The 24179-nt window shown below is 38.6% G+C and overlaps 1 protein-coding gene across 1 annotated transcript; it reads left to right on the forward strand.

The window, feature by feature from the left end:
- Positions 1 to 21689: 21689 nt before the first annotated feature.
- LOC113891908 (uncharacterized protein C8orf59 homolog) lies at positions 21690 to 22097 on the forward strand. The gene has a single exon (XM_027540347.1). It carries the CDS (start codon positions 21740 to 21742, stop codon positions 22040 to 22042), a length of 303 nt encoding a protein of 100 aa, XP_027396148.1. The 5' UTR covers positions 21690 to 21739; the 3' UTR covers positions 22043 to 22097.
- Positions 22098 to 24179: the final 2082 nt, after the last annotated feature.

A 24179-nucleotide genomic window follows, 5' to 3' on the forward strand; every position in this document is an offset into this window, starting at 1 on the left:
CAAATGTTACTTGGTGCACAAAATTGCCCCATTCCCACCCGTGTCAGGAACCACTCTGGATGCTTTGGTACAAATCACCTCAAGGTTTAAAATTATGAAAAGATACAGGGATTTAGTCAAAATTCCTAAATAATTGAAAGACAAAGATTTTATGAAGTATTTCCAAATAAATGCCTTACATTTTTTAGTACTAGAAAATTGTCTTTTAAGACTCTTTAATAGTCTCTTTGTGATCAGTATTTCTGGACTTGCCCACACAAAAATGTAAAATTTGGCATGAGACATGTCTTGAAGAAACTACATCCAATTACTGCTGTTACAGACACTGAAGTGGCAATGGAAGTTGACTGTTGCTGCATCAGATACGAATGCTGCCAGGAAAAATAACATGCCATTTTTTTTACCCTTGAATGAATTTGTTTAGAATTATACTTTTACTGTACTGCTTATTTAAATATACAGCAGATTACTTTGTCATTTCCTCATCTTAATGAGGTCACCAGGCAAAACTGTGTTTCAGGATAGGTGTTGCCTTGGGTAGCATATTTGTATATTTGAAAAATTGCCATTTTCAGAATTGACAGATGCTTCCCAGGAGGTACTTGAATCAACCGTTAATATTCACTGGGAGGACTGATGCTGAAGCTGAAGCTCCAATACTTTGGCCATCTGATGTGAAGAGCTGACTCACTGGGAAAGACCCTGATGCTGGGAAAGATTGAAGGCAGGAGAAGGGGATGACAGAGGACGAGATGGTTGTATGGCATCACGGTGGATATGAGTTGGAGCAAGCTCTGGGAGATGGTGAAGGACAGGGAAGCCTGGTGTGCTGCAGTCCATGGGGTAAGAGTCACACAACTTTGCAACTGAACAACAGGGTATGTGAAACAAGAAGCAAGCAAAAATTATACTGAATTATGCTTTTTTCAAGTCTATTAACCCACCCTGATCAGGTTTTACCTTTAGCACTTAACTAAAAATGCTTCAGTTTTGGGCATCACTGACTTCCACGTTTCTAAATTTAAAAGTTGATTATCATTGCTCACTTTGACCTAATAGAGTTTACCCAACTCCTTGAAATATTCCTTCACTGTCTAGAACGACATGCTGTGCTTGTTTTTCTGTACGACTTTGGCTTTTCTACTCAGTCTGTTGGTGATACACTTTCGTTTCCATGAGCTTTTAATATTGGAGTGCACCAAAGAAAAAAAAACACTGGACTTTTTCACTATCTGAACTCTTCATCCAGTTTCATGTTTTCAAGTACCATCCTTTGGCTGTTAAAAGTAATTTTTCAGACCAGGTCTCTTTTCATGTGTGTTTGTGTATGTGTATCTCTATTCACTTGACCTCTCCATGTGGATTCTTAGAGGCATCTTTAAGATGTCCGATATGAACTTGTAAACATCTCAATTTCTGCCTCCATAGTCCTCAGTCCCACTGTTTTCAATATTGTCAGTTTATAGGAATGCCATCCTTAGTAGTTCAGTCCAAAATCCTCAGAGTCTTCATTAACTCTTCAACACTCAGTATCTACTATATTTGAGTATGTTTACTGTACCTTCAAAATAATACCCAGAATCTCACTATTTTCAGCACATAATTTCCCCACTGTCACCTTGGCCTTAAGTCATCATCTAACATGAAGTAATAAATAACCTCTCAACTGGGTCTCCCTGTCTACAATCTGTTCTTAACAACAGCAGCCAAAGTGATCTTTAATATATTCCTTTGTTCAATATTCACCAACATTTTCCTGTTTTACTGAGTAAAAGCTAGATTGTTTTGTTGCTAAGTCGTGTCTGACTTTTGCGACCACATGGACTGTAGCCTGCCAGGCTCCTCTGTCTATGGGATTTCCCAGGCAAGAATACTAGAATGGGTTGCCATTTCTTTCTCCAGGGACTCTTCCCAACCCAGGGATCAAACCCGAGTCTCCTGAATTGCAGGTAGATTCTTTACCGCAGTAAAACTTTATGACTACTTTTTAAATATCTTCCTCTACTAAAATGTAAGCTCTATGAGTACAAGAATATTTGGCCATTTTGTTTGTTGAAATATCCTCAGCACCTGGAATGGTACCTGGCATATAGTTGGTGTTCAAGAAATATTTGGTAAGTGAATGAATAAAGGACCAATTCATCAGGTGTCTAGACTGGCTAACCTTAAGTTGCTAGAAGTGATTTTTGACAGAGGCAGAGAACCAGAATTAGAAATATTGAACACCTTTAGTGAAAGGGCTCTGAGCTATACGTCATCAACCCCAGTGGATACGTTTTTAATAGGTCTTTTAAAATTTCCAACTAAAGCATCATCTTTATACTGAAAAACATCTATCCTGACATTTCAAGCTTATTTTCTTATTTCACAACATTTTAATTAGGATGAATCTGAATGAAGGAAAAGTTAGGTACAAGCACAAATAAAACTAGATGAATCCTCCTTTCATTTAAAAAAAAAAATTCCCCAAAGTCCATATACCATATTCACCATTTCCAAAAGATATCCATTTTCTTTTCTTCCCATTTTTCTCCTTTCCAGTTATAAAAGCAATGCATGCTCAGCATAACTAAAATAATTCACAGAAAGCATTTTTTATATATCCAAGGCTTTCCTTCAATGGTATCAGAGAATATGTTGGAATGCTACTCTGTTACCACTTTCTCAAAAATGCTCAAATAGGGCACGCAGGAACTTTGTTATCTGAACAAATAGCAGTTACTGTAGAGCAAAACAGAACCTCTAAATTTGAAATTTAAACTTCAAGTAAAAATATACATAGAAATTATATATATATTTATTACACATAAGTGTTTCTCATTGTAGCAGCTTGTCCCTTTCCTCTAGGGTGATTGATAGAATTCATCTTTGGAGGAAATCTCCACTTTTCTTGAGTAGGTAGAAGGTAAAAAAGACAAGAGAAAGGGTTACAAGAAGGCATCTCATATCAAGATGAAACTGATAACACCAGTGGATAACATCATTGAGCCAGGGACAATATATATTACTTCATTTACTAATTATAACATTGTAAGGCTATGGTTTTTCCTGTGGTCATGTATGTATGTGAGAGTTGGACTGTGAAGAAGGCTGAGCGCCAAAGAATTGATGCTTTTAAACTGTGGTGTTGGAGAAGACTCTTGAGGGTCCCTTGGACTGCAAGGAGATCCAACCAGTCCATTCTGAAGAGATCAGCCCTGGGATTTCTTTGGAAGGAATGATGCTAAAGCTGAAACTCCAGTACTTTGGGCACCTCATGCGAAGAGTTGGCTCATTGGAAAAGACTGATGCTGGGAGGGATTGGGGGCAGGAGGAGAAGGGGGCGACAGAGGATGAGACGGCTGGATGGCATCACTGACTCGATGGATGTGAGTCTGAGTGAACTCCGGGAGTTGGTGATGGACAGGAAGGCTTGGCGTGCTGCGATTCATGGGGTCGCAGAGTCGGACACGACTGAGTGACTGAACTGAACTGAAGGCTGACTTACTACTCAACCCCCTCCCCCACCAACTTTTTTAGACAAGTGAAGAGAACAAGACATAAAAATATGCCCAGGGCTGTATTTAACTAGGGAGTGGTATAGAGTCAAGCTTTGAATCCAGATAGTGTGACTTCACGTTCATTTCCCTGAACCTGCTAGACATGTCTCATAGGGTTGTCTTTAGAATTAAATAAGATAATATATGTAAGAGGCTTAATATATCTCCTGGCAAAATAAGTATTACTTAAATATTATATAATTTGTATTATAAGGCCTAGAGTTCATTTCTTTCTCTCCTTCCATCAGAAATTTAATGGGAAACTTAAAAGCCATATTATAAAAAGCTTAAAGGAAAGAAAAGAACTGTTCAGTAAAAGCTTATCCAACTACCGACAATCTGATCCAGTAATTTTTTATTGTAAATATCACTGATTTCAAGGTGACTCCCCTTTTATACCAGAGCTATAAGTCTAAGAAGTGTGATTTATGTTTCTCCCTAGGTTTGCTCAAGCAATGCTTGCCCACATAGCATGCCATAATAATGTTCCACCCTCTCTGATTTGCATTATGACTCCGTGAATTAAAATCTTGTTATGTAGGTCATTTCTCCAGTTGAAAATGATACTGAGTTAATCCATGCCTGATATTGAAAGAATTTTTTGATGCTGTTTGAATGATAAATAGCATCTGGAAAAATTTATCTCAGGTCTTTTTTCCTGCTGTTGTTTTTTTAATCTTAAAAGGCAGCAGCTTGTATATTCTATACAAAGCTTTTCTGTTTGTTTCTAACCAAAGATTTTCTAGGAAAAGAGTTAATACTATATAATATTTTCAGACTCCATAATGATCCATCCTAAATAAAGATACTCTACAAACTTAATTTGTTTTAGACTGGTCAAAAAGTAATTTATCCTTTCTTGTTATATAGTATATTTCAACATCTTAAATTACAAAGCAACTTTGTTAGGAGAATCTTGGCAAATTGCTAAATTGTTAAATCCTATTGTTTTCATAAGGAGTTTGCCTCATGTTCCCTCTTGAAGCAGTGGTGTGCAGGTAAATGTTTAACAACCAGCTCTCCAGAGGGGAAAATCCTCATTTGTAGCGTTTGCAGATTTCTGTGGTTGGCAGATGAATGCCTTCCCCTAAATTAATTCCTGGAACCTAAGAATAAATGTGTTTATATGGCAAAGGAGAAGTGAAATTGTACATGAAATTACTGTTGGTAATCAGCTGACTTTAAAATAGGGACATTATCCTGGATTATTCAGAGCCCAGTGTAATTGAAGAATCCTTAAAAGTGAAAGAGGGAGTCTGAAGGGGAAAGTCAGAGGGAGACGTGACTATAAAAGAATGATAAAATAAATGCAATGTTGCTGGCTTCAAAGATGGAGAAAGGAGATCATGAGCCAAGAAATGTGGGAAGCTTCAAAGAAGCTGGAAAACCTATGGAAATGAATTCTCTTAGTGCTTCCAAAAAGGAATTCAGTCCAGTGAATTCTAATTAATACAACTGTGAGATAGCAATTTGTGTTTTAAGCCATTAAATTCATGATAGTTTGTTATAGGAGCAATGGGAAAACTAATACATCTACTGTGGCAGAGTTTAAGGTACCATCTTGTTTTTTCAATCGAAGGTTGGAAAAATGCGAGAAGAATTAGCTCTTGAGAGCTGATGTTGAACTCATTCTAACACGGCACTGAGTGGACTCAAATAGGAAAAGATTTGTTCATTTTCTCCTTATATTTCCTAGTAGAATAAAAAACTCAATAAAAAGTGACTAATTGAAAACCTCTTACTATTATTAAGCTGTTTGCTAGTATTTTCTTTTTTGTTTTGTTTTTCCTTAGAGTCTAAGGCAACTGGAAGGAAGGAAATGGACATCTAGGGAGGGGAAAGAGAATGGGAGGAGGTGATCACGTTGAACAGCTCTTGAGGGTGACGACAGTACAAATGATGTCCCGTTTAGCTGAACAGAATCAAGTCCCCAACATGCTTTCAGATTTTTATACATAGTGCTTTTTTAAAAATTGTTCACTAGAAACTAAAAAATCAGTATTATATACAGAAAAGAGAACAGGGTTTGAATAACATAGAACTTTAGTCCCTATCCAGCCAAAAAAAACAAAAATAAACTCAAGAGATGAAAAACACCATAATGGAAACGAAGAGGGCCTTTGATGGGCCAAATTGAAACTGGACAGAACTGAGGGAAAAAAATCTGAGCTAGAGGATATATCAATAGGATCCTTGGAAACTGGAAAGCAAAGAGAACAAAGACTAACAAACAAAAGAATATGCAAGTTGTGTGGAACAACTTCACACATAAGTGTAACGGAAATAGAAGGAGAAAAAGAGAGACAGGAGCAGAAGAAATACTTGAATAATAATGACTGAGGATTTGCCAAAATTAATGTCATAAGCTAGCTCACAGATCCATGAGGACACTGAGCAGGTAAATGCCAAAAAAAACTATCCCTAGGCATATTAATTTTAAACTACTAAAAGTCAAGGATAAAAAAAAAAATCCTAAAAGAAGCCAGAGGAAAAACAATTACTTGTAGAGGAACAGAGGTGAGAATTACATTTAGCTTCCCTCAGAAACAATGCAAGCAAGAAGAGAGTGGAGTGAAGTATTTTAAATGTTCTGAGAAAGAAAATGCACCTCCCTAGAATTCTGTGCCCTGCAAAATTGTTCAAAAGTGAAGTAGAAATAATGACTCTCAAACAAAAGCTGATGGAATTTGTTGCCAATAGATCTGCCTTGCAAGAAATGTTAAAAGAAGTTCTTTAAGAGAAGAGAAATAATGTAGGTCAGAAACTTGGATTTGCTTGAAGGAAAGGGAGTACATGGAAGAAGGAATAAATGAAGGTAAAATAAAAATTTTAATTTTCCTTCATAATTTAATACTAACAATGCATTTATATGCTGTGGATTCAATGCAGCCATGTATTTACGTGCTTTAGATTCAGTGTATCCCCAATCAAAGTCTTGGTAAGTTATTTTTGTGGATATTGACAAATTGATTTGAAAACTTTTATGGAGATGCAAAAGAGTCAGAATCACCAACACAATATCGAAGGAGAATAAAGTTGGAAAACTGACAGTACCCATCTTCAAGGCTTACTAGAAAGCCATAGTAATCAAGATTGTCTCATGCTGGAAAAGAAAACATAGATTAATGAAACAGAATCAAGAATCCAGAAAGAATGGTACATCCACTTTGGAAAACAGATTGTGTGTGTGTGTGGGGGGGGGCAGTTTCTTATATAACTGAACATACTATAGGAGCCAGATATTTCTCTCCTTGATATTTACCCAGAAGAGTTGTAAACTTGTGCCCACAGAAAAACTACATGGATATTTATAGCAGCTGTCAAATAATAATTGTCAAAAGTTGAAAGAAGCCAAGATGTCCTTCAGTAGGTACAAGGATTGAACTGTGGTATATCCGATAACAATTGAATATTATTCAGCACTAAAAAGATATGAGCTATCAACCCATGAAAAGACATGGAAGAATCTTGAATACATATTACTGAATGAAAGAAGCCGTCCTGAAAAGGCTGCATTACTGTATGAGTCCAACGATATGATACTGTGAAAAAGACAGCTGTAGAGACAGTTCAAAGTTCAGCAGTTGCCAGGGGTTGAGGTAAGAATACATAAATGGAATACAAAGGATTTTTAAGGCACTGAAAATACTCTGCTTGGTACCATAATGATGGATATGTGTCATCATACGCGTGTCCAGACCCATAGGATAAATAGCAAGGCTGAACCATAATGTAAATTGTGGACTTGGGATGATTGTGATGTGTCAGTTTAGGTTCATCAGTTGTAACAAATGTACCATTTTGGTGGAGGGTGTTGATAATGGGGGTGGGGGTTCATGCATATGTAGGGCAAGGGCTATGTGGGAAATCTTTGTATCTTCCCCTCAAGTTTTCTGTGAACCTAAATCTGCTCTAAAAAATAAAATCTTTTAAATCTTAAAATCTTTTAAATCTTAAAATCTTAAAATGAAGAGAAGAAAGGAAGGTTAAAAAAATCCACTGTGACTTTCAATAAATCTGCAATTCTTTTCCCCTTTGCGTCTCTCGTAACACATGGCCACGGACTATATTTATGATGGTTACAAAAACTTTATAAGTAAATCTACTTCCCATTTCACACATCTTGATTGTTGCACCGAGGTTTTCTTTGTATCCCCGAGAAGAGTGTCTGTGTCTGTTTTGTTTATCCTTGTATCTCCAGGGCCTGACAGTGTCTGCACTTAATATACCTGCAAGTATTCATTGATTGAATATATAGAACATAATGTGATTGCAGAGGCTTTTGATTTATAGACATTTTCTGAGTGATAGTACAACTTAATTTGTAGATGGTAGTTGAATTTTGAATGAATGTTTAAAAGTGGAAACTCAAGTGCTTATATGTTATTAAAATGAAAATAAAATGCAATAGAATGTTTTTTATAAATACCCAAGGGCTTATATATGAAACATCAATAAACTAGCTATTGAAAAACCCTAATTACTGGCAGTTTACCATGTAGATACCTTATATGATGTTTCTACATGGAAGTTACTAATTTGAATTACTCTAGAAAAATAATGTATACAGGCATTTTTAGTTTATCATTATAATATGGTGATGTACCCCCTCTTACTAGAATCCCACAGTGCCTAATAGTCATGAATAAATTTATAGACATGTTTTTCATATTGAAGCAAAATGACTATGAGCATGAAATATCCTCTTCTTTTAGTTTCCTTACTGCAGGCGAATACAACAAAGGACCTAATGGATAGTGAGAATAAATTACTATATGGAGAAATAAGAACTGTATGCCTATTACTAGTTTTTAGGTCCATAGACAAGGAAACAAAAAGAGATCATACTGCTGGTCCATATTGTATAAAATATAATTTTAATTCTAGTTTTAAAGTTGATTTTCAAATAAGTGTAATTTTTGAATTCAGCTAAATGTTGCCAGGAGAAGAAAATGAGTTTGGTATTTGCTGGCGTATCAATTTGTAAACATGATCACAGATCATAAATTGCAAGAAATACAGTGCTGTTTATTTTTTAGATTGCAGTGAGAATTAGTTCACTGGAAAGAAAACAGAAAGGCATTTTAGCTAATTTGTATTGCTTCTTCAAAGCACAAACCTAATAAAATAGTATGTTAGGAAAGAAAAGCTTAGAAAACAAAGAACATGGAGAAACATTGAATAATCAGACTGCTAGGGATAAAAAGTAAAGCTTAAGGTATTAGCAGGATTAATTTTGCTCTTGCTTTCTGTAATGGATAGGGAGGGGAGAGAAGGGAGCTCTTGTTTAAATGTGCAAGGCTGTTTACATGGGTTATCTCACTTTTTATCCTCACATCAGTCCTTTTGGGCTGCTGTTGTTTTACTAATTTCAATATCAAAAAAATAAAGTTCAAGGAGGCTGGTTAAGTAAGTCGCACTACCATCTTATAAAAGCAGGCATTTGAATCTAGATCTACATAGCTCCAAAGTCCTTCCTCTTGCCACTATTTTCAGCTGTGCTCATCAAGGGGTGCCAGTAATTTGAGTCCTGATGCCACAGGCACAATGATCTGGTATTAAGAATCTACAACCTGGTGGGAATGACTTAAATTTGCCTTAACTGTAGCTTAACTTTGCCTTTGAGTATTTTTATTCCTATATTAACAGATGAAGAAATTGGAGTAGAGAAGTTAAAGGAAATTATGGTTACACAGGACACAAATTGCTGAAATGGAATTTGAAATCAGAAATGGTAACTCCAGAGCACACAAACTTAACTACTGTGCTAAAATGTCAGGCCTTATGGAAGAGGAAATATAATCCTTTCTCCCTACCACAGCTTTCATTATCTCCTGGTGATTTATGGGAAGGTGGCTGAGGATAAGGGGGCGAAGTGGGGAGGGGAGTGTAGAGGGAAGAGAACTCAAATGCAGTTCTTTAATTAATTACTTTGGTGTTTGTTTCATGCCTCTTACCTGCTTTTGATATATGTTGTGGGAGACAGGAAAACAAAAGGTATATTTGGATAGTGATAAATAGGAATATAAGGTATAAGGCTTTTAGCATGAGGTATGCAAGCTGGTAGTCAGAGATAAGACTGAAATGTGTGTTGAGGACAGATCAAGAAAGGAAGAAAAGATAAGAGTGGATTTTATATGGTGGTTGAAGAGAAACATTTATGATGGATAAAATTAGAGATTTGCTTTTGGAAGATTAATCTGGCATAACTGTACATGTGAATTTGAGAGAGGAGACATTGGGATCAAAGTCCAACTGAAAAGCTATTTAAAAAATAATTTAGACTACATGAATTTATTAGGGAAATAATACTTGTTAAAACAGAAAAATCCCCCTATGTTAGTCATCTCAGGCTGCCATAACAAAACCATACACATAATGGTTTAAACAAAGGAAATGTATTTTCTTGCAGTTCTGGAAGCTGGAAGACTGAGATTAGGGTGCCTGCAAGGGTTGGTTTCTGGTGAGAACACTTCCTGGGAGGTAACCTTCTCTATGTTATGACATGGACGAGGGAGAGACAGCAAATTCCCTGGTGTCTCTTTATGAGACCACTAACGCCATCATGAGGGCTTCCCTGGTAGCTCAATGGTAAAGAATCCACTTGCCAATGTAAGAGACACAGGGGACGCAGGTTTGATCCTTGGCTTGAGGAGATTCCCTGGAGAAGGAAATGCAACCCACTCCAGTATTTTTGCCTGGAGAATCCCATTGACAGAGATGCCTGGCGGGCTCCAGTCCACGGAGTCACAAAAGACGTGACTTAGCGACTAAACAACAACAATGCCATCATGAGCCCCACTCCTAACCTCTAACCCTAATCACTTCCCAAAGGCCCCATATCAAATACTATCATACTGGAGTTTAGGGCTTCAACATATACATTATGGGGGAATATAAACATTCACTCCATTATACCCCACATCTTCATGGCTTAACTGAATAGAATTTAATGAAGTTTGACATGTTTTCCTTGGTGGGAAGTTTTCAATATGGGTCATGTTCAAAGTTGAGATTGATCCCTGCATGATGCATAATAGTTTCTACAGCAAGCAGTGAGTGTAGTTTTTTCTATGCTAGGTCTGAACATATCTCCTATTAGAGACTTAAGAATTATGAGATGAATTCTCTGCCTCCCACATACTCAATAATATAATATATAATCGTGTATGATACCAGATAATCCCAGGAAACATACCCATTCAGAAAGAAGAGTAGGAACACACATCAGTCTCTGGTCCATTATGGCTCTGAAATCTCTCCATGGTATGAGAGTCCCCTTCCCTAGGGATAGGGAGTGTCCCTTGATTGGGTAATTCTAGTTTCTGGGAGATGCGTCTCAGTCCATTGTTCTCTGTGTTTCTTAGGTCTTTTCTTTTAAAGAGTACTTTTCAGTATTCCCCTTGGTCTCACCTAAAATAAATACTGGAGAATATGCCCTCCCTGGGTACTTAGTAAATTTTTTTGAACCTGCTTTTTGTCTGAGGAAAGTTAGAGGCCAGGGGTTGTTCTAAGACTCTAATGGTCTCACATATTTCTAGTCTAGGTTCATGATTTATCTGACAGAAAAATGCTCTTGTAAACTTAATAGGCATTTAATCTGATTCCAGTGACTTTTACATGCCTATCACACACCTGCAGCTCTTTTAAAGACATAGATAGGTTTACTACATATCTTTTCTTTCTAACCACCTTCTTCTCTCTATTACTCTCACTCTCATCTCATTATGATCTCTTAGTGTTTCACCTTAATTGGAGTACCTTGGACTTATCAGACTCCGACAGCGGAAACATACCCTTAATTTATTTACCTTGGGGCATTTTGTCCAACTGAAAGTATTTACTGGGTACCAACTCAATTTATGCACAAACCTTAGCTTTGATATTTGCCAGAGGCTCAGTTTTAATCAGTTTTAATTCGCTGTTTTACTATTTGAGTTTGAAGAGAGTTACCTCTTTCAACTCTACAAATCACTGAATTTCTGCATTCTCTCTAAATCATATATTTCTGTTTCTTACCAGCCAATTCTTTTCACGAGCTTCTCATTTTCCTGTGATATCTCACTGAATGTAGGCAATGCCAACTAGAACGTGTTGCTAAACTTCATTTTCCAAACTTTTCCTTTAGGATCACAGTTTGTTAGGTATGTAATCTTCTATATAAGTTATTTCAGGGAACAGGTCTGCCAGATGTTTTGCCATGGCATAGTTTTTAGACAAACATATTTTCAGACTCTGAAAAGACTTTCCTCTTCACCTATTGCCTGAACCCAGTGCCACATTTGTAGATCAAATTGCCAACATTCACTGGATTATAGAGAAAGCAAGAGAATTCCAGAAAACAATCTACCTCTGTTTCATTGACTATGCTAAACCCTTTGACTGTGTGGATCATAACAAACTGTGGAAAGCTCTTAAAGAGATGGGAATACCAGACCATCTTACCCATCTCCTGAGAAACCTGTATGCGGGTCAAGTACCAACAGTTAGAATCCTGTATGGAACAACTGATTGGTTCATGATTGAGAAAGGAGTACAATGGGGCTGTCTCCTGTCATCCTGTTTGTTTAACCTATATACTTAGCCCATCATGAGAAATGCTGGGCTAGATGATTTACAAGCCACAGTCAAGAATGGCGGGAGAAACACCAACAACCTCAGATAGGTGGATGCTACCACTCTAATGGCAGAAAGTGAAGAGGAACTAAAGTGCCTCTTGATGAGGGTGAAGGAGGAGAGTGAAAGAGTTGGCTTAAAGCTAAATATTAAAAAAAAACTAAGATCGTGGCATTCAGCCCCATTATTTCAAGACAAATAGAAGGAGAAAAGGTGGAAGTAGTGACAGTTTCTTCTTGGGCTCTAAAATCACTGCGGATGGTGACTGCAGCCATGCAATCAGAAGACGATTGCTTCTCAGCGGGAAAGTGGTGACAAACCCAGACAGTGTGTCAAAAAACAGACATTACTCTGCCAACAAAGGTCCATGTAGCCAAGGCTGTGGTCTTCCCAGTGGTCATGTACAGTTGTGAGAGCTTGACTACAAAAAAGGCAGAATGCCAGAGAATTGATGCCTTCGAACTGTGGTGCTGGAAAAGACTCCTGAAAGTCCCTTGGACAGCAAGGAGATCAAACCAGTCAATCTTAAGGGAAATCAACCCTGAATATTCACTGGAAGGACTGATGCTGAAGCCCCGTCTCCAGTATTTTAGTTGTCTTATGCGAACAGCTGCCTCATTGGAAAAGTCCTTGATGCTGGGAAAGATTGAGGGTTGAGATGGCTGGATGGCATCACCAATGCAATGGAAATGAACTCGGGCAAACTGCGGGAGAAGGTGAGGGACAGGGAGGCCTGGCGTGCGGCAATCTGTGGCATCGAAAAGAGTTGGACACGACTGGGCAACTGAACAACAACAACAATTGTTTTGGCAGCACCTGACTGGAAGGTACTAATTTTTACATTTTTCAGGATAGGCTAGATTATGACATAGAAAGGAAACTCCTAAATATCAGTGGCTTACTAAACCAAATTTGTTTTTCTTTTATGCTACATGCTTACTGTGAGTTGGGTAAGAGGTTCTGTTCATGGTAGTCACTAAGGAATCAAGGCTAGTGGAAATTTCAACCAAATATTTTCTTCCAAAACCATAGGGTAGCCCACCTGTTCTCATTTTTTTTGGATATTTCCCAGTCTTAGCACTGAAAACCCTGCTTCCAATGAACCCAGTCAAACCAGAACAGTGTTTCTGGTATTGTTCTGGTCTTTCGTCCGGAACTCCTGTGTCCTAGGGAATCGCTCAGTTCTGGGGAAATTGAGGTAACTGGTCACCTGACACAATCAGTACAGCAGTGGGAAGGAAACGTTATTCTTAGGCCATCAGACCAAAAATGACACCTGCCACTGTTCCTTCCTCTCATTAGTCAGCGTGAGTCGGATGGCATTGTCTCAGATCAAAGTGGGCAGAGAAGAGCAACTGACCATGTGTTTACAAGGCAGAGTCAGAAATGTTTGGTGAACAGCGCAAACTACCACAGGAAGAAGACAAAGTAGTTTAATAAGCAGCTGGTTAGATCATAACATATAAAAGAAATTGGTGGCAGTTTAAGATATTAAAACATATGAAAAGTTATACACATAAAATCAATATAAATATGATAAAAGCTGGTATTTAAAAAGGAACCTACAAAATAAATTAGATCCCAAAGATAACAGATCTGCTTATGAACTATAAATTTAGCAACAAGTAATTTCTTGGTTCTAGTTAGTATGTATACATGTACATGTGGTGGTGGATATAATACATGTAGAATTTTAAGCTCAGTTACTCTCTGAGAATTTTGTAGAATATATGAGCAATGAATGCAAATCAGTCACTTGTAAAAGTTTCTCTTTCTGAGCTCTGCCAATGTGAGAATGAACTAAGAATTTCCAATTTACCAGTTACTAGAGTATAGGTGCAGAATAGTGTCTAATCATTTATTCATCTATCAACTTATTCAGTAAGTATTTATTTAGTGACATAAACTGTGGATATAGGGAGAGAACATGAAAGGAGGTAGACAGAAAATGCCCCTCTTCTCATTGGAGGAGACAGATAAACAGGTAAATATGTTAGATTGTGATAATTACTGTGAGGGGAATGAACAGGATGACTAGATAGAGAACAAAGATAGAGGGCACAGAACGGGTAGGAAGTATTTTGATTCGAATCATAGGGAAATTTCTCTGTGAGGAATTATATAGTAGGAATAAGCTGCCAAGGGAAGAGCTGGAATAGCTTTATAGCCACAAGTGTTACCAAGTACAAAGACGCTGAGGTTGCAGTAGTGCAGTAGTAGTGTTAATCGCTCAGTCATGTCCGACTCTTCGCTTCCCCATGGACTGTAGCCCACCAGGCTCCTCTGTCCATGGAATTCTCCAGGCAAGAATACTGGAGTGGGTTGCCATTCCTTTCTCCAGGGGATCTTCCCAACCCAGGGATCGAACCTGGGTCTCCTGCATTGCAGGCAGATTCTTTATTGTCTGAACCACCATGGAAGCCCTGAGGCTTCAAAGAGGAACCAAATAAAGCCAATATGGTCAGAGTATAGCCTTGGGAAAATTGATACAAAAAGAAGTGGAAGAAGAGGTAAGAGCCAGGCCAGGGTAAAGAGTTTGGACTTTATTTTGATCATAGATTTTTATTCAGTAAGTGATATGATCTACTTTTTGTTTTACAAAGAATAATCTGATTGCTGTTTGGAGTATGGATGGAAGAAGGCAAGAAAAAAAGCAAGGAGACTAGTTACAAGACACTTTAAACAATCTTGGTGAGACATAGTGGACTTTGAATTAAGGGGGTGGCAATGGGTATGGTGGGGCTTCCCTGGTGGCTCAGCAGTTAAGAATCACCTGCCAATGCAGGAGACACAGTTTGATCCCTGATCTGGGAAGATGCCCTGGAGAAGGAAATGGCAATCCACTCCAGTATTCTTGCCTGGGAAATCCCATAGACAGAGGGGCCTCATGGGCTATAGTCCATGGTGTCATGAAGATTCAGACACGACTTAGTGAACAAACAGCAACAACAACAAAAATGGGTATGGAGAGAAAAGGATAGATTTTAGATACAATGTGGAGGTAGTAGCAGTGGGATCTGATGATGAATGTGATGGTAAAGAATCTGCCTGCCATATAGGCGACCTAGGTTTAATTCTTGAATTGGGAAGATCCACTGAAGAATAGAATGGCTACCACTCCAGTGTTCTCACCAGGAGAATCCCATGAACAGAGGAGCCTGTTGAGCTACAGTCCATGGGGTTGCAGAGTCAGACATGACTGAGCAACTAACACTGACTGATTGACTGAAGAAGGAAAAGAAAGAATAGGATCAAAGATTACTCTTTAGTTTTTGGGCTTTAGCCATCTACTGTGTGGATATACCCTTTACTGATCTATCAGAAACCTGGAAAGAAACAAGATCTGTGGGAAAATCAAGAATTCTGCTTAGATAGACAGTTTGATTTACTTGTTGGACATCCAAGTGGAAATATCAAGTAAGCACTTAGATACGTGGTTCTGGAGACCTGGAGAGATATACGTAATGACACTCATGAGACATCAACATATTGGTGTATTGTAAGGTAAGGTAGTGGTTAAGGAAACATAGGGAGAATGTGCAGATATGAAAGAAAAGAAGTCCTGTGCTGATTTGGAGGCACTCCAAGATTTAGAGACTTTGTAGAGAAGATAGAACAGAAAAGGAGACTGAGAAGATCCAGCTGTAACACAGAGTGTAGTGTACTGAACATGGATAGAGGAGACTGTTTTAAGGGAGTGGTGGTGGTGGTAGTGAATTGTGCTATTGCTGCTGAAAAGTTCAATAAAGAAAGAAAACAACCATCAAATTTGTCAACATGAGAACTGCAACAAGAGCAATCTCTATGGAATAGGTTGAGGGATGAGTGTAAAATGAGGAAATGGAGACAGTGGGTGTAGATAAAATCTCCAGGCATAAAGTAATCATATCAAATATAAACAGCAGTAATATAATTAAATTGTTAACTTAATATACCCCAGTAAACAAAAATATTACCAATTCATAATTATATCACTTATCTCTAGATGGAAATTAATTACAGAAGGTGATAGTGTAATTGGCCCTAAAAATGGGAGGCCCAAGTCCAGAAATCTACCAGTTATTCCAATAGTCTCAGAGGGAGGGTGACAATGAATCTAGAGAGAACTGCTGTCATCACCATAGAGACGGCTTTGGTGAAGAGCAAGGAGAATTCTTCATAGTTCACTATTGTCTGAGTGAAAATTACCTTCATTAGGTTAAATTTTATTTCTCTTTACTTTATTTCTTGCCTCCCAAACAACCATCTGACTAATAAAATTCTGTGTCCCAAAGTAACTGATACCAGAGAGAAGGGAAAGAAAAACAAAGAGGAGTTTTGATGGAAGGCAGAATGAATGGAAGGATTCATTTTGGAGATGAGATGTTTCTGGTTTCCATTTTTGTTTTTTCTCCCTAAGAAGAAAATAAAGAAGATAGTATGCAATCACACAGCGAAATATGTAGTAACAGACCAAGTGTGGAGCTTGGGTTGCCATAACAGCGTACCACACACTGGATGGTTTAGACAACAGAAATTTATTTTCTCACACTTCTGGAGGTTGGAAATCCAAGATCAAGGTGCCAGGAAATTCAGTTTCTGGTAATATGTCTTTCCCTGGCTTGCAGATTGCCTTCTCCCTGTTCCCTTTCATGAACTTTATTTTGTGTGTGTGTGTGTGACGAGAAATCTCTGATGTCTTTTCCTATTCTTATAAGAACACTAGTCCTACCAGATAAGGGTTCTACCCTTATGATCTCATTTAACCTTCATTACCTAAAGGCCCTATCTCCATATACAGTCACTTTGAGGGTTTGGGCATATGAATTTGAGGGGAACACTATTCAGCTCATAACAAATGGTTTTACTCTTAAAAAAGGAGGATGCATTTTCTATTGACTAGATAATAATCAATAGAAATTATTGAAAAATATGAAAGGATTGTGTAGCCATATTACAGTTTGACTACATTTCAAAGCAAGACAGCAGCATGGGAGTGGGAATTCATATAAAGGCCAGAGGTTAAATAGATTTGAAAATTGGAATAGTAGACATAAACAAGAATGTCCAGGAGTATGGGGGAGATGTGGGCAAGAGAAAATATTGTTAATGTGGGCTTCTTCAAAATGGTTGGCCATTGGATTTAAACTAACGCTTTCCTAAATTTTTTCATGTCAATGGCAGGAAAATGACAAAGCAATGACAATTTTTGTAGCATTTTGACGCATCTATATGGGTCTTGGTGGAAAAAATTTATATTATCAATTTTACATTTTAGTAACATATACTTAGGGAGAATAATGAATAGAAAATACTACAGAAGATATTACTTTTGAATTTGTTTGCAATTCTAAATAAAATCCTTTAAAATGTCTTAATGAAAAATTTCAGTTTGTTTTCTGAGCATATCATTTTTAATATCAGAATTTTTTCCCTTTAGAATAGCCATATGCCATTATTGATTAAGACTTTTAAGTGGTGATACATTTAAATTCTTGATAGTCATTATTGATATAATAAGTAAGTATATAATAAAAATTAAAATAGAATTTTTAGGACATTTGTAGGAATTGAAATCAGTTTCAAAAATGATTTTAAAAAGTTTTTTTTCACTGGCAAATGTAATATTGGACTTTCTCTAAAATAGTAAAGAGATTGAAATCCAGTTAAACTTTTCCAGACCAAGAATTTAAATGCATTTGCATTGTTAGAAGAATCTTCCTGTCACTAGCTTGGTGGCTGCAGAAGGGACAAATTAACCATGACTTACTTAGGAGGACATTTTGGGATGTAGTCTCCATCTGTGCCTGCCCAGGGTTCTGCCTGACCTCTTCACTCCAACATCCTGGAGCATGGGCTGTATTACGTGATTGACTGGAACACAAACTCCTTCAACAGCTTCTTAAGCTACTTGTGGGGAATGGGCAGTGACTGAGTGCTGAAACACTTGAGGATGTCCAAGTGATAGAACACATCCTTGTCCATGCTCATCATTGTGTGACAGAATGGGAGGCACCAAGGGTTACTCATTTTTTGTGGGCAGCACTTGAGTTGCCTCCTGAGGAGCCCCAGAGAAGGCTGCTATCTGCCAGGGTTTACCAAATGGAATAGTGGTCGATCCAGACCCCACCATACTTCTTGAAGATTAAATAGAACATCATTTTAGGTAGCTCTAAGTTTTGCAAAGAGACAATTATAATAAAATCAGAAGAGGGATGATGGTTTCAAGAACTAGGAGAAGTTGTAATGAGGAAAAAGAATAGGTTCATTCTACTCAGAGCTTACATTCTAAAAATTCTGTCCATGTCCCCCGCTTTGTGCTTAAAATATAAAAAACACAAAATGATGTGTTTATTCAGACCAGTGGATCATCCAACTCAATCCTTTTATATACTAGCACCAAGAAATATTTTATAGGAAAACATAATTCTTTCCAAGCAAGGAATAATACCAAATTTGCTTAGTTAAAAAAAAAAAACAAGCTATCTATTGTAGATAAGTCATCTGTGTATTTGTGTCAGTCTTCTTGAATATAATGTAGTACTCGTCTGGTAGTAGCCAATATACATTTTAAACAGCTTTATTGAGATATTATTTGCATACTATGCAATTCATCCTTGTAAAGTGTATAATTCCATGATTTTTCATATGTTCACAGAGATGTGCAACTGTCACCACATTCAATTTTAGAGCATTTTCTTCACCTCAGGAAATAACTCTGTAACCTTTAGCTATTATCATCCTACTGCCCCATAACTTTCTTAGCTCTAAGCAACCAGTAATTTACCTTCTGCCTGTAGAGATTGCCTATTCTGGCCTTTCAAATGAATGGAATCATATAATATGGAGGCTTTTATGACTAACTTTTTTCACTTAGCATAATGTTTTTTTTAAGATTCATCTGCTGCTGCTGCTAAGTCGCTTCCGTCGTGTCCAACTCTGTGCGACCCCATAGACGGCAGCCCACCAGGCTCCACCCTCCCTGGGATTCTCCAGGCAAGAACACTGAAGTGGGTTGCCATTTCCTTCTCCAATGCATGAAAGTGAAAAGTGAAAGTGAAGCCGCTCAGTCGTGCCCGACTCTTAGCGATCCCATGGACTGCAGCCTACCAGGCTCCTCCATCCATGAGGTTTTCCAGGCCAGAGTACCGGAGTGGGTTGCCATTGCCTTCTCCATAAGATTCATCTAAGTTGTACCAAAAGGCTTCCCTGGTGGTTCAGACAGTAAAGAATCTGCCTGCAATACATGAGTGAAAGTCGCTCAGACGTGTCTGACTCTTTGCGACCCCATGGACTGTAGTCTGTGGAATTCTCCAGGTCAGAATACTGGAGTGGGTAGCCTTTCTCTTCTCCAGGGGATCTTCCCAACCCAGGGATGGAACCTAGGTCTCCCACATAGCAGGCAGATTCTTTACCAGCTGAGCCACTAGGGAAGCTCAAGAATACTGGAGTGGGTTACCTATCCCTTCTCCAGCGGATCTTCCTGACACAGGAATTGAACCAGTGTCTCCTGCATTGCAGGCTGATTCTTTATCAGCTGAGCTACCAGTGAATCACACAGTACAGGAGACCCTTGTTCAGTCTTGGGTTGGGAAGATCCCCTGGAGAAGGGAATGGCAACCCACTCCAAAATTCTTGCCTGGGAAATCTCACGAACAGAAGAACCTGGCGGGCTACAGTCCAGGCAGTCACAAAGAGTTGGAGACAAGTGGGCGACTAACACTTTTCAAACTGTACCCCAAAATGTACAAACTACCATACACTTGTGCTCATTTCACATGCTGGCAAGGTTATGCTGTAAATCCTTCAAGCTAGGCTTCAGCAGTACTTAAATGGAGAATTTCAAGATGTATAAGCTAGGTTTAGAAAAGGCAGAGGAACCAGAGATCAAATTGTCAACATTCCTTGGAACATGGAGACAGCAAGGGAGTTCCAGAAAAACATCTACTTCTGCTTCACTGACTATGCTAAAGCCTTTGTGTAGATCACAGCAAACTGGGGAAAAATTCTTGAGAAGATGGGAGTACCAGACTACCTTACCCCTCTTCTGAAAAACCTGTTTAAGTGGGTCAAGAAGCAACAGTTAGAACTGAACATGGAACAACTGACTGCTTCAAAATTGGAAAAGGAGTCCAACAAGGCTGTATATGTCACCCTGCTTGTTTAACTTCTATGCAGAGTACATCATGTGAAATATGAGGCTGGATGACTCACAAGCTGGAATAAAGATTGCCAGGATAAATATTAACAGACTCAGATATGCAGATGAAACCACTCTAATGGCAGAAAGTGAAGAGGAGCTAAAGAGCCACTCGATGAGGGTGAAAGAGCAAAGTGAAAAAGCTGGTGTGAAAATAACATTCAAAACACTAAGATCATGGCATCTAGTCCCATCACTTTATGACAAATAGAAGGTGAAAAAGTGGAAGCAGTGACAGGTTTTATTTTCTTGGGCTCCAAAATTGCTCAAGATGGTAACTGCAGCCATGAAATGGAAAGACTCTTGCTCCTTTGATGAAAAACTATGACAAACCTAGGCAGTGTATTCAAAAGCAGAGATTGCTTTCTGACAAAGGTCCATATAGTCAAAGCTATGGTTTTTCCAGTAGTCACATACAGATATGAGAGCTGGACCATACAGAAGACGGAGAGCTGAAGAATCGATGCTTTTGAATTGTGGTATTGGAGAAGACTCCCGAGTGTCACTTGGACCGCAAGGAGATCAAACCAGTCAATCCTAAAGGAAATCAACCTTGAATATTCATCGCAAGGATTGTTGCTGAACAATCAGTTTGGCCACCTGATTTGACTCATTGGAAAAGACCCTGATGTTGGGAAGGATTGAGGGCAGGAGGAGAAGGGAATAGCAGAGGATGATATGGTTAGATAGCATCACTGACTCAATGGTCATGAATCTGAGCAAATTCTGGGAGATAATGGAGGACAGAGGAGCTGGCTTGCTTCAGTCTGTGAGGTTGCAAAGAGCCAGACATGACTTAGCAACTTAGCAACAACAACAGCTGTACTATTTATCAATACTTCTTTTTATGGCCAAATAATATTTCATTATATGAATATACTACATTTTATTTTTGCATTTGTCCACTGACTGATATTTGGGTGTCCCCCCGACATTTTGTCTACTATGATGAATGCTGCTATAAGTATTCCTACACAAGTTTTTGTGTTGGCATATATTTTATTGCTCTGGGGTGTATATCTAAAAGTTGAATTGCTGGGTCATGTGGTAGCTCTGTGTTTAATCATTTGAGAAACTACAAGAATGTTTTCTAAAGTGACTGAAGTATTTTATATTCTCATCAACAGTGTGTGGGTGCTCTGATTTCTCTACATCCTCATCAGCTCCTGTTATTATCTGACCTATTAATTCTTGCCATCTCAGTGGGTGTGAAGTGGTATTTCATTTTGTTTTCGATTTGCAAACTTTCTGTTGACTAATGATATTGAGAATCTTTCCATATGCTTATTGGCTATTTGTATATCTTCTTTAGAGAAATGCTCATTTAAAAAACCAGGTTCTGGCAGATGGCGTTACCTGGAACCTGAGAGGCTATACGAGGGTGTCGGAGGCCTGGTGAGAGACAATGGCCAAGAACAAACTAAGAGGGCAGAAGTCCAGGAATGTATTCCACATAGCCAGCCAAAAAAGCTTTAAGGTTAAAAATAAAGCAAAACCAGTTACCACTAATCTTAAGAAGATAAACATTGTGAATGATGAAAAAGTTAACAGAGTGAATAAAGCTTTTATAGATATACAGAAGGAACTGGCAAACTTCTCAAAAGGCCTTTCCCTCGAACCTCTGCAGAAACAACTGATACCTCAGCAGTGTCATGAAAATGTACCAGTTAATGTTGATGAAGCTACCAGATTAATGGCTCAGTTGTAATATACCAATGATGCATCAAATTCCCCAAAAAGACCAATAAATTTAATCTTTTATAAAAAAAAAATAAAAAATAAAAAACCAGGTTCTCTCTCTCTCTTTTTTTTTTAAATGAGCTGTAATAATTCTTTACATAACCTAGATGTAAGGTCCTTATCACATATGTGATTTAAAAGTATTTTCTTTTGTTGTATTATATATGTTGTGTTTTTTATTTTTTTTAATGGTGTCTTAGACAAGGAAATGGCAACCCCCTCCAGTACTCTTGCCTGGAAAATCCTGTGGACGGAGAAGCCGGGTAGGCTATAGTCCATGGGGTCTCAAAGAGCGACACGACTGAGCGACTTCACTTTCACTTTGAAGCACAAAAATTTTAAATTTTGGGCTTCCCTGGTGGTCCAGTGGCTAAGACTCCACACTCTCAATGCAGGAGGCCCCAGTTTGATCCCTGGTCGGGAACTAGATCCCCCATGCTGCAACTAGGAGCTCGAATGACACAACTAAAGATCCCCTGTGCCACCCCATGCCATAACAGAGATTGAAAATCCCATGTGCCACAACTAAGAGCGGGTGCAGCCAAGTAAATAAATAAATATTTAAAAATCCTTTGAATTTTAATGAAGTTATTTTTTTTCTTCTGTTGCTCATGATTTTAGTGTCATATTTAAGAATTCTTTGTCAAATACTGTGTTTTCTATGAATTTTATAGTTTCAGCTTTTACATTTAGGGACTTTGATCCAGTTTGAATTGTTTGGTATCTGTTGTTAGGTAAAGATGTTTTGATTACCTACTATTTATCTAGTTGGTGAGGGAGGTATCCTCTATCATAAATAGTATGAGATGGCTGAACACATAATATCTAGCACTGGACAGATGAAATCCAATAGAAGATTATCAATCAATCATGCTTGCAGCCCCAGAGAGGACACAGCATATCATACAGAGCCACATGGGGGCTGCACTTGAGAATAGTAAGGATAAGCAGAGGCTGTGGGAGCCAGACTTTGGAATATCCAGAGGATGAGGTGATCACTGGCTCCCACGGGAGATCATTGGCTTGTTTGTGATTGGCTTGTTTAAATTTCATGGACTGGCAAGGAGATAAAGCCCATTAGACTGAGGATGGAGTGTGTTGTACCTGGTGCAGCTGACAGAGGAACTAGTCAGATGGGAAACCTTTCCTGTGGGGTGGGGGGCATATCTCACAAGAACAAGGAATCTTATGCTTAAGACTTTGGGGCCCTGCAAGGCTCAAAGAAGTCAACGCAGCACAGGAAATGTTAGACTTTGTAATGTGCTGTGCTTAGTCACTCAGTCGTGTCCGACCCTTTGCAACCCCATGGACTGTAACCCGTCAGGCTCCTCTGTCTGGGGGTGGGTTGCCATGCCCTCCGCTAGGGGATCTTCACAACCCAGGGTTGGAACCCAAGTCTCCTGCATTGCATGTGGGATTCTTTACCATCTGAGCCACTAGGCAAGCCCAAGAATACTGGAGTGGGTAGCTTATCCCTTCTTCAGGGGGTCTTCCTGAGGCAGGAATCAAACCAGGGTCCCCTGCATTGAAGGCAGATTCTTTACCAGGTGAGCTATCAGGGAAGCCCAGATTTTGTAATACCAGAAAACAATTCTTTTGTATGTGGCCATCCAGTTGTCCCAACACCATTTGTTGAAAAAATTATTCCTTCCCCATTGAATGGTCTTGGCAACCTTGTTGAAAATCAGTTGTCCCACAGATGTATGTGTTCAGTTCTGGATTCTCAGATCTATTCCAGTGATCTGTCAGTATATATCTTTTTCTAGTACCACACTGTCTTGATTAAAAAGCAGAGACATTTGTCAACAAAGGTCCATCTAGTCAAGGCTATGGTTTTTCCAGTGGTCATGTATGGATGTGAGAGAGTTGGACTATAAAGAAAGCTGAGGACAGAAGAATTGATGCTTTTGAACTGGGGTGTTGGAGAAGACTCTTGAGAGTCCCTTGGACTGCAAGGAGATCCAACTGGTCCATCCTAAAGATCAGTCCTGGGTGTTCCTTGGAAGGACTGATGTTGAAGCTAAAACTCCAATACTTTGGCCACCTCATGTGAAGAGCTGACTCATTTGAAAAGACACTGATTCTGGGAGGGATTGGGGGCAGGA

The sequence above is a fragment of the Bos indicus x Bos taurus genome, chromosome 4 (genome assembly GCF_003369695.1).
Source record: "Bos indicus x Bos taurus breed Angus x Brahman F1 hybrid chromosome 4, Bos_hybrid_MaternalHap_v2.0, whole genome shotgun sequence".
NCBI lineage: Eukaryota > Metazoa > Chordata > Mammalia > Artiodactyla > Bovidae > Bos > Bos indicus x Bos taurus.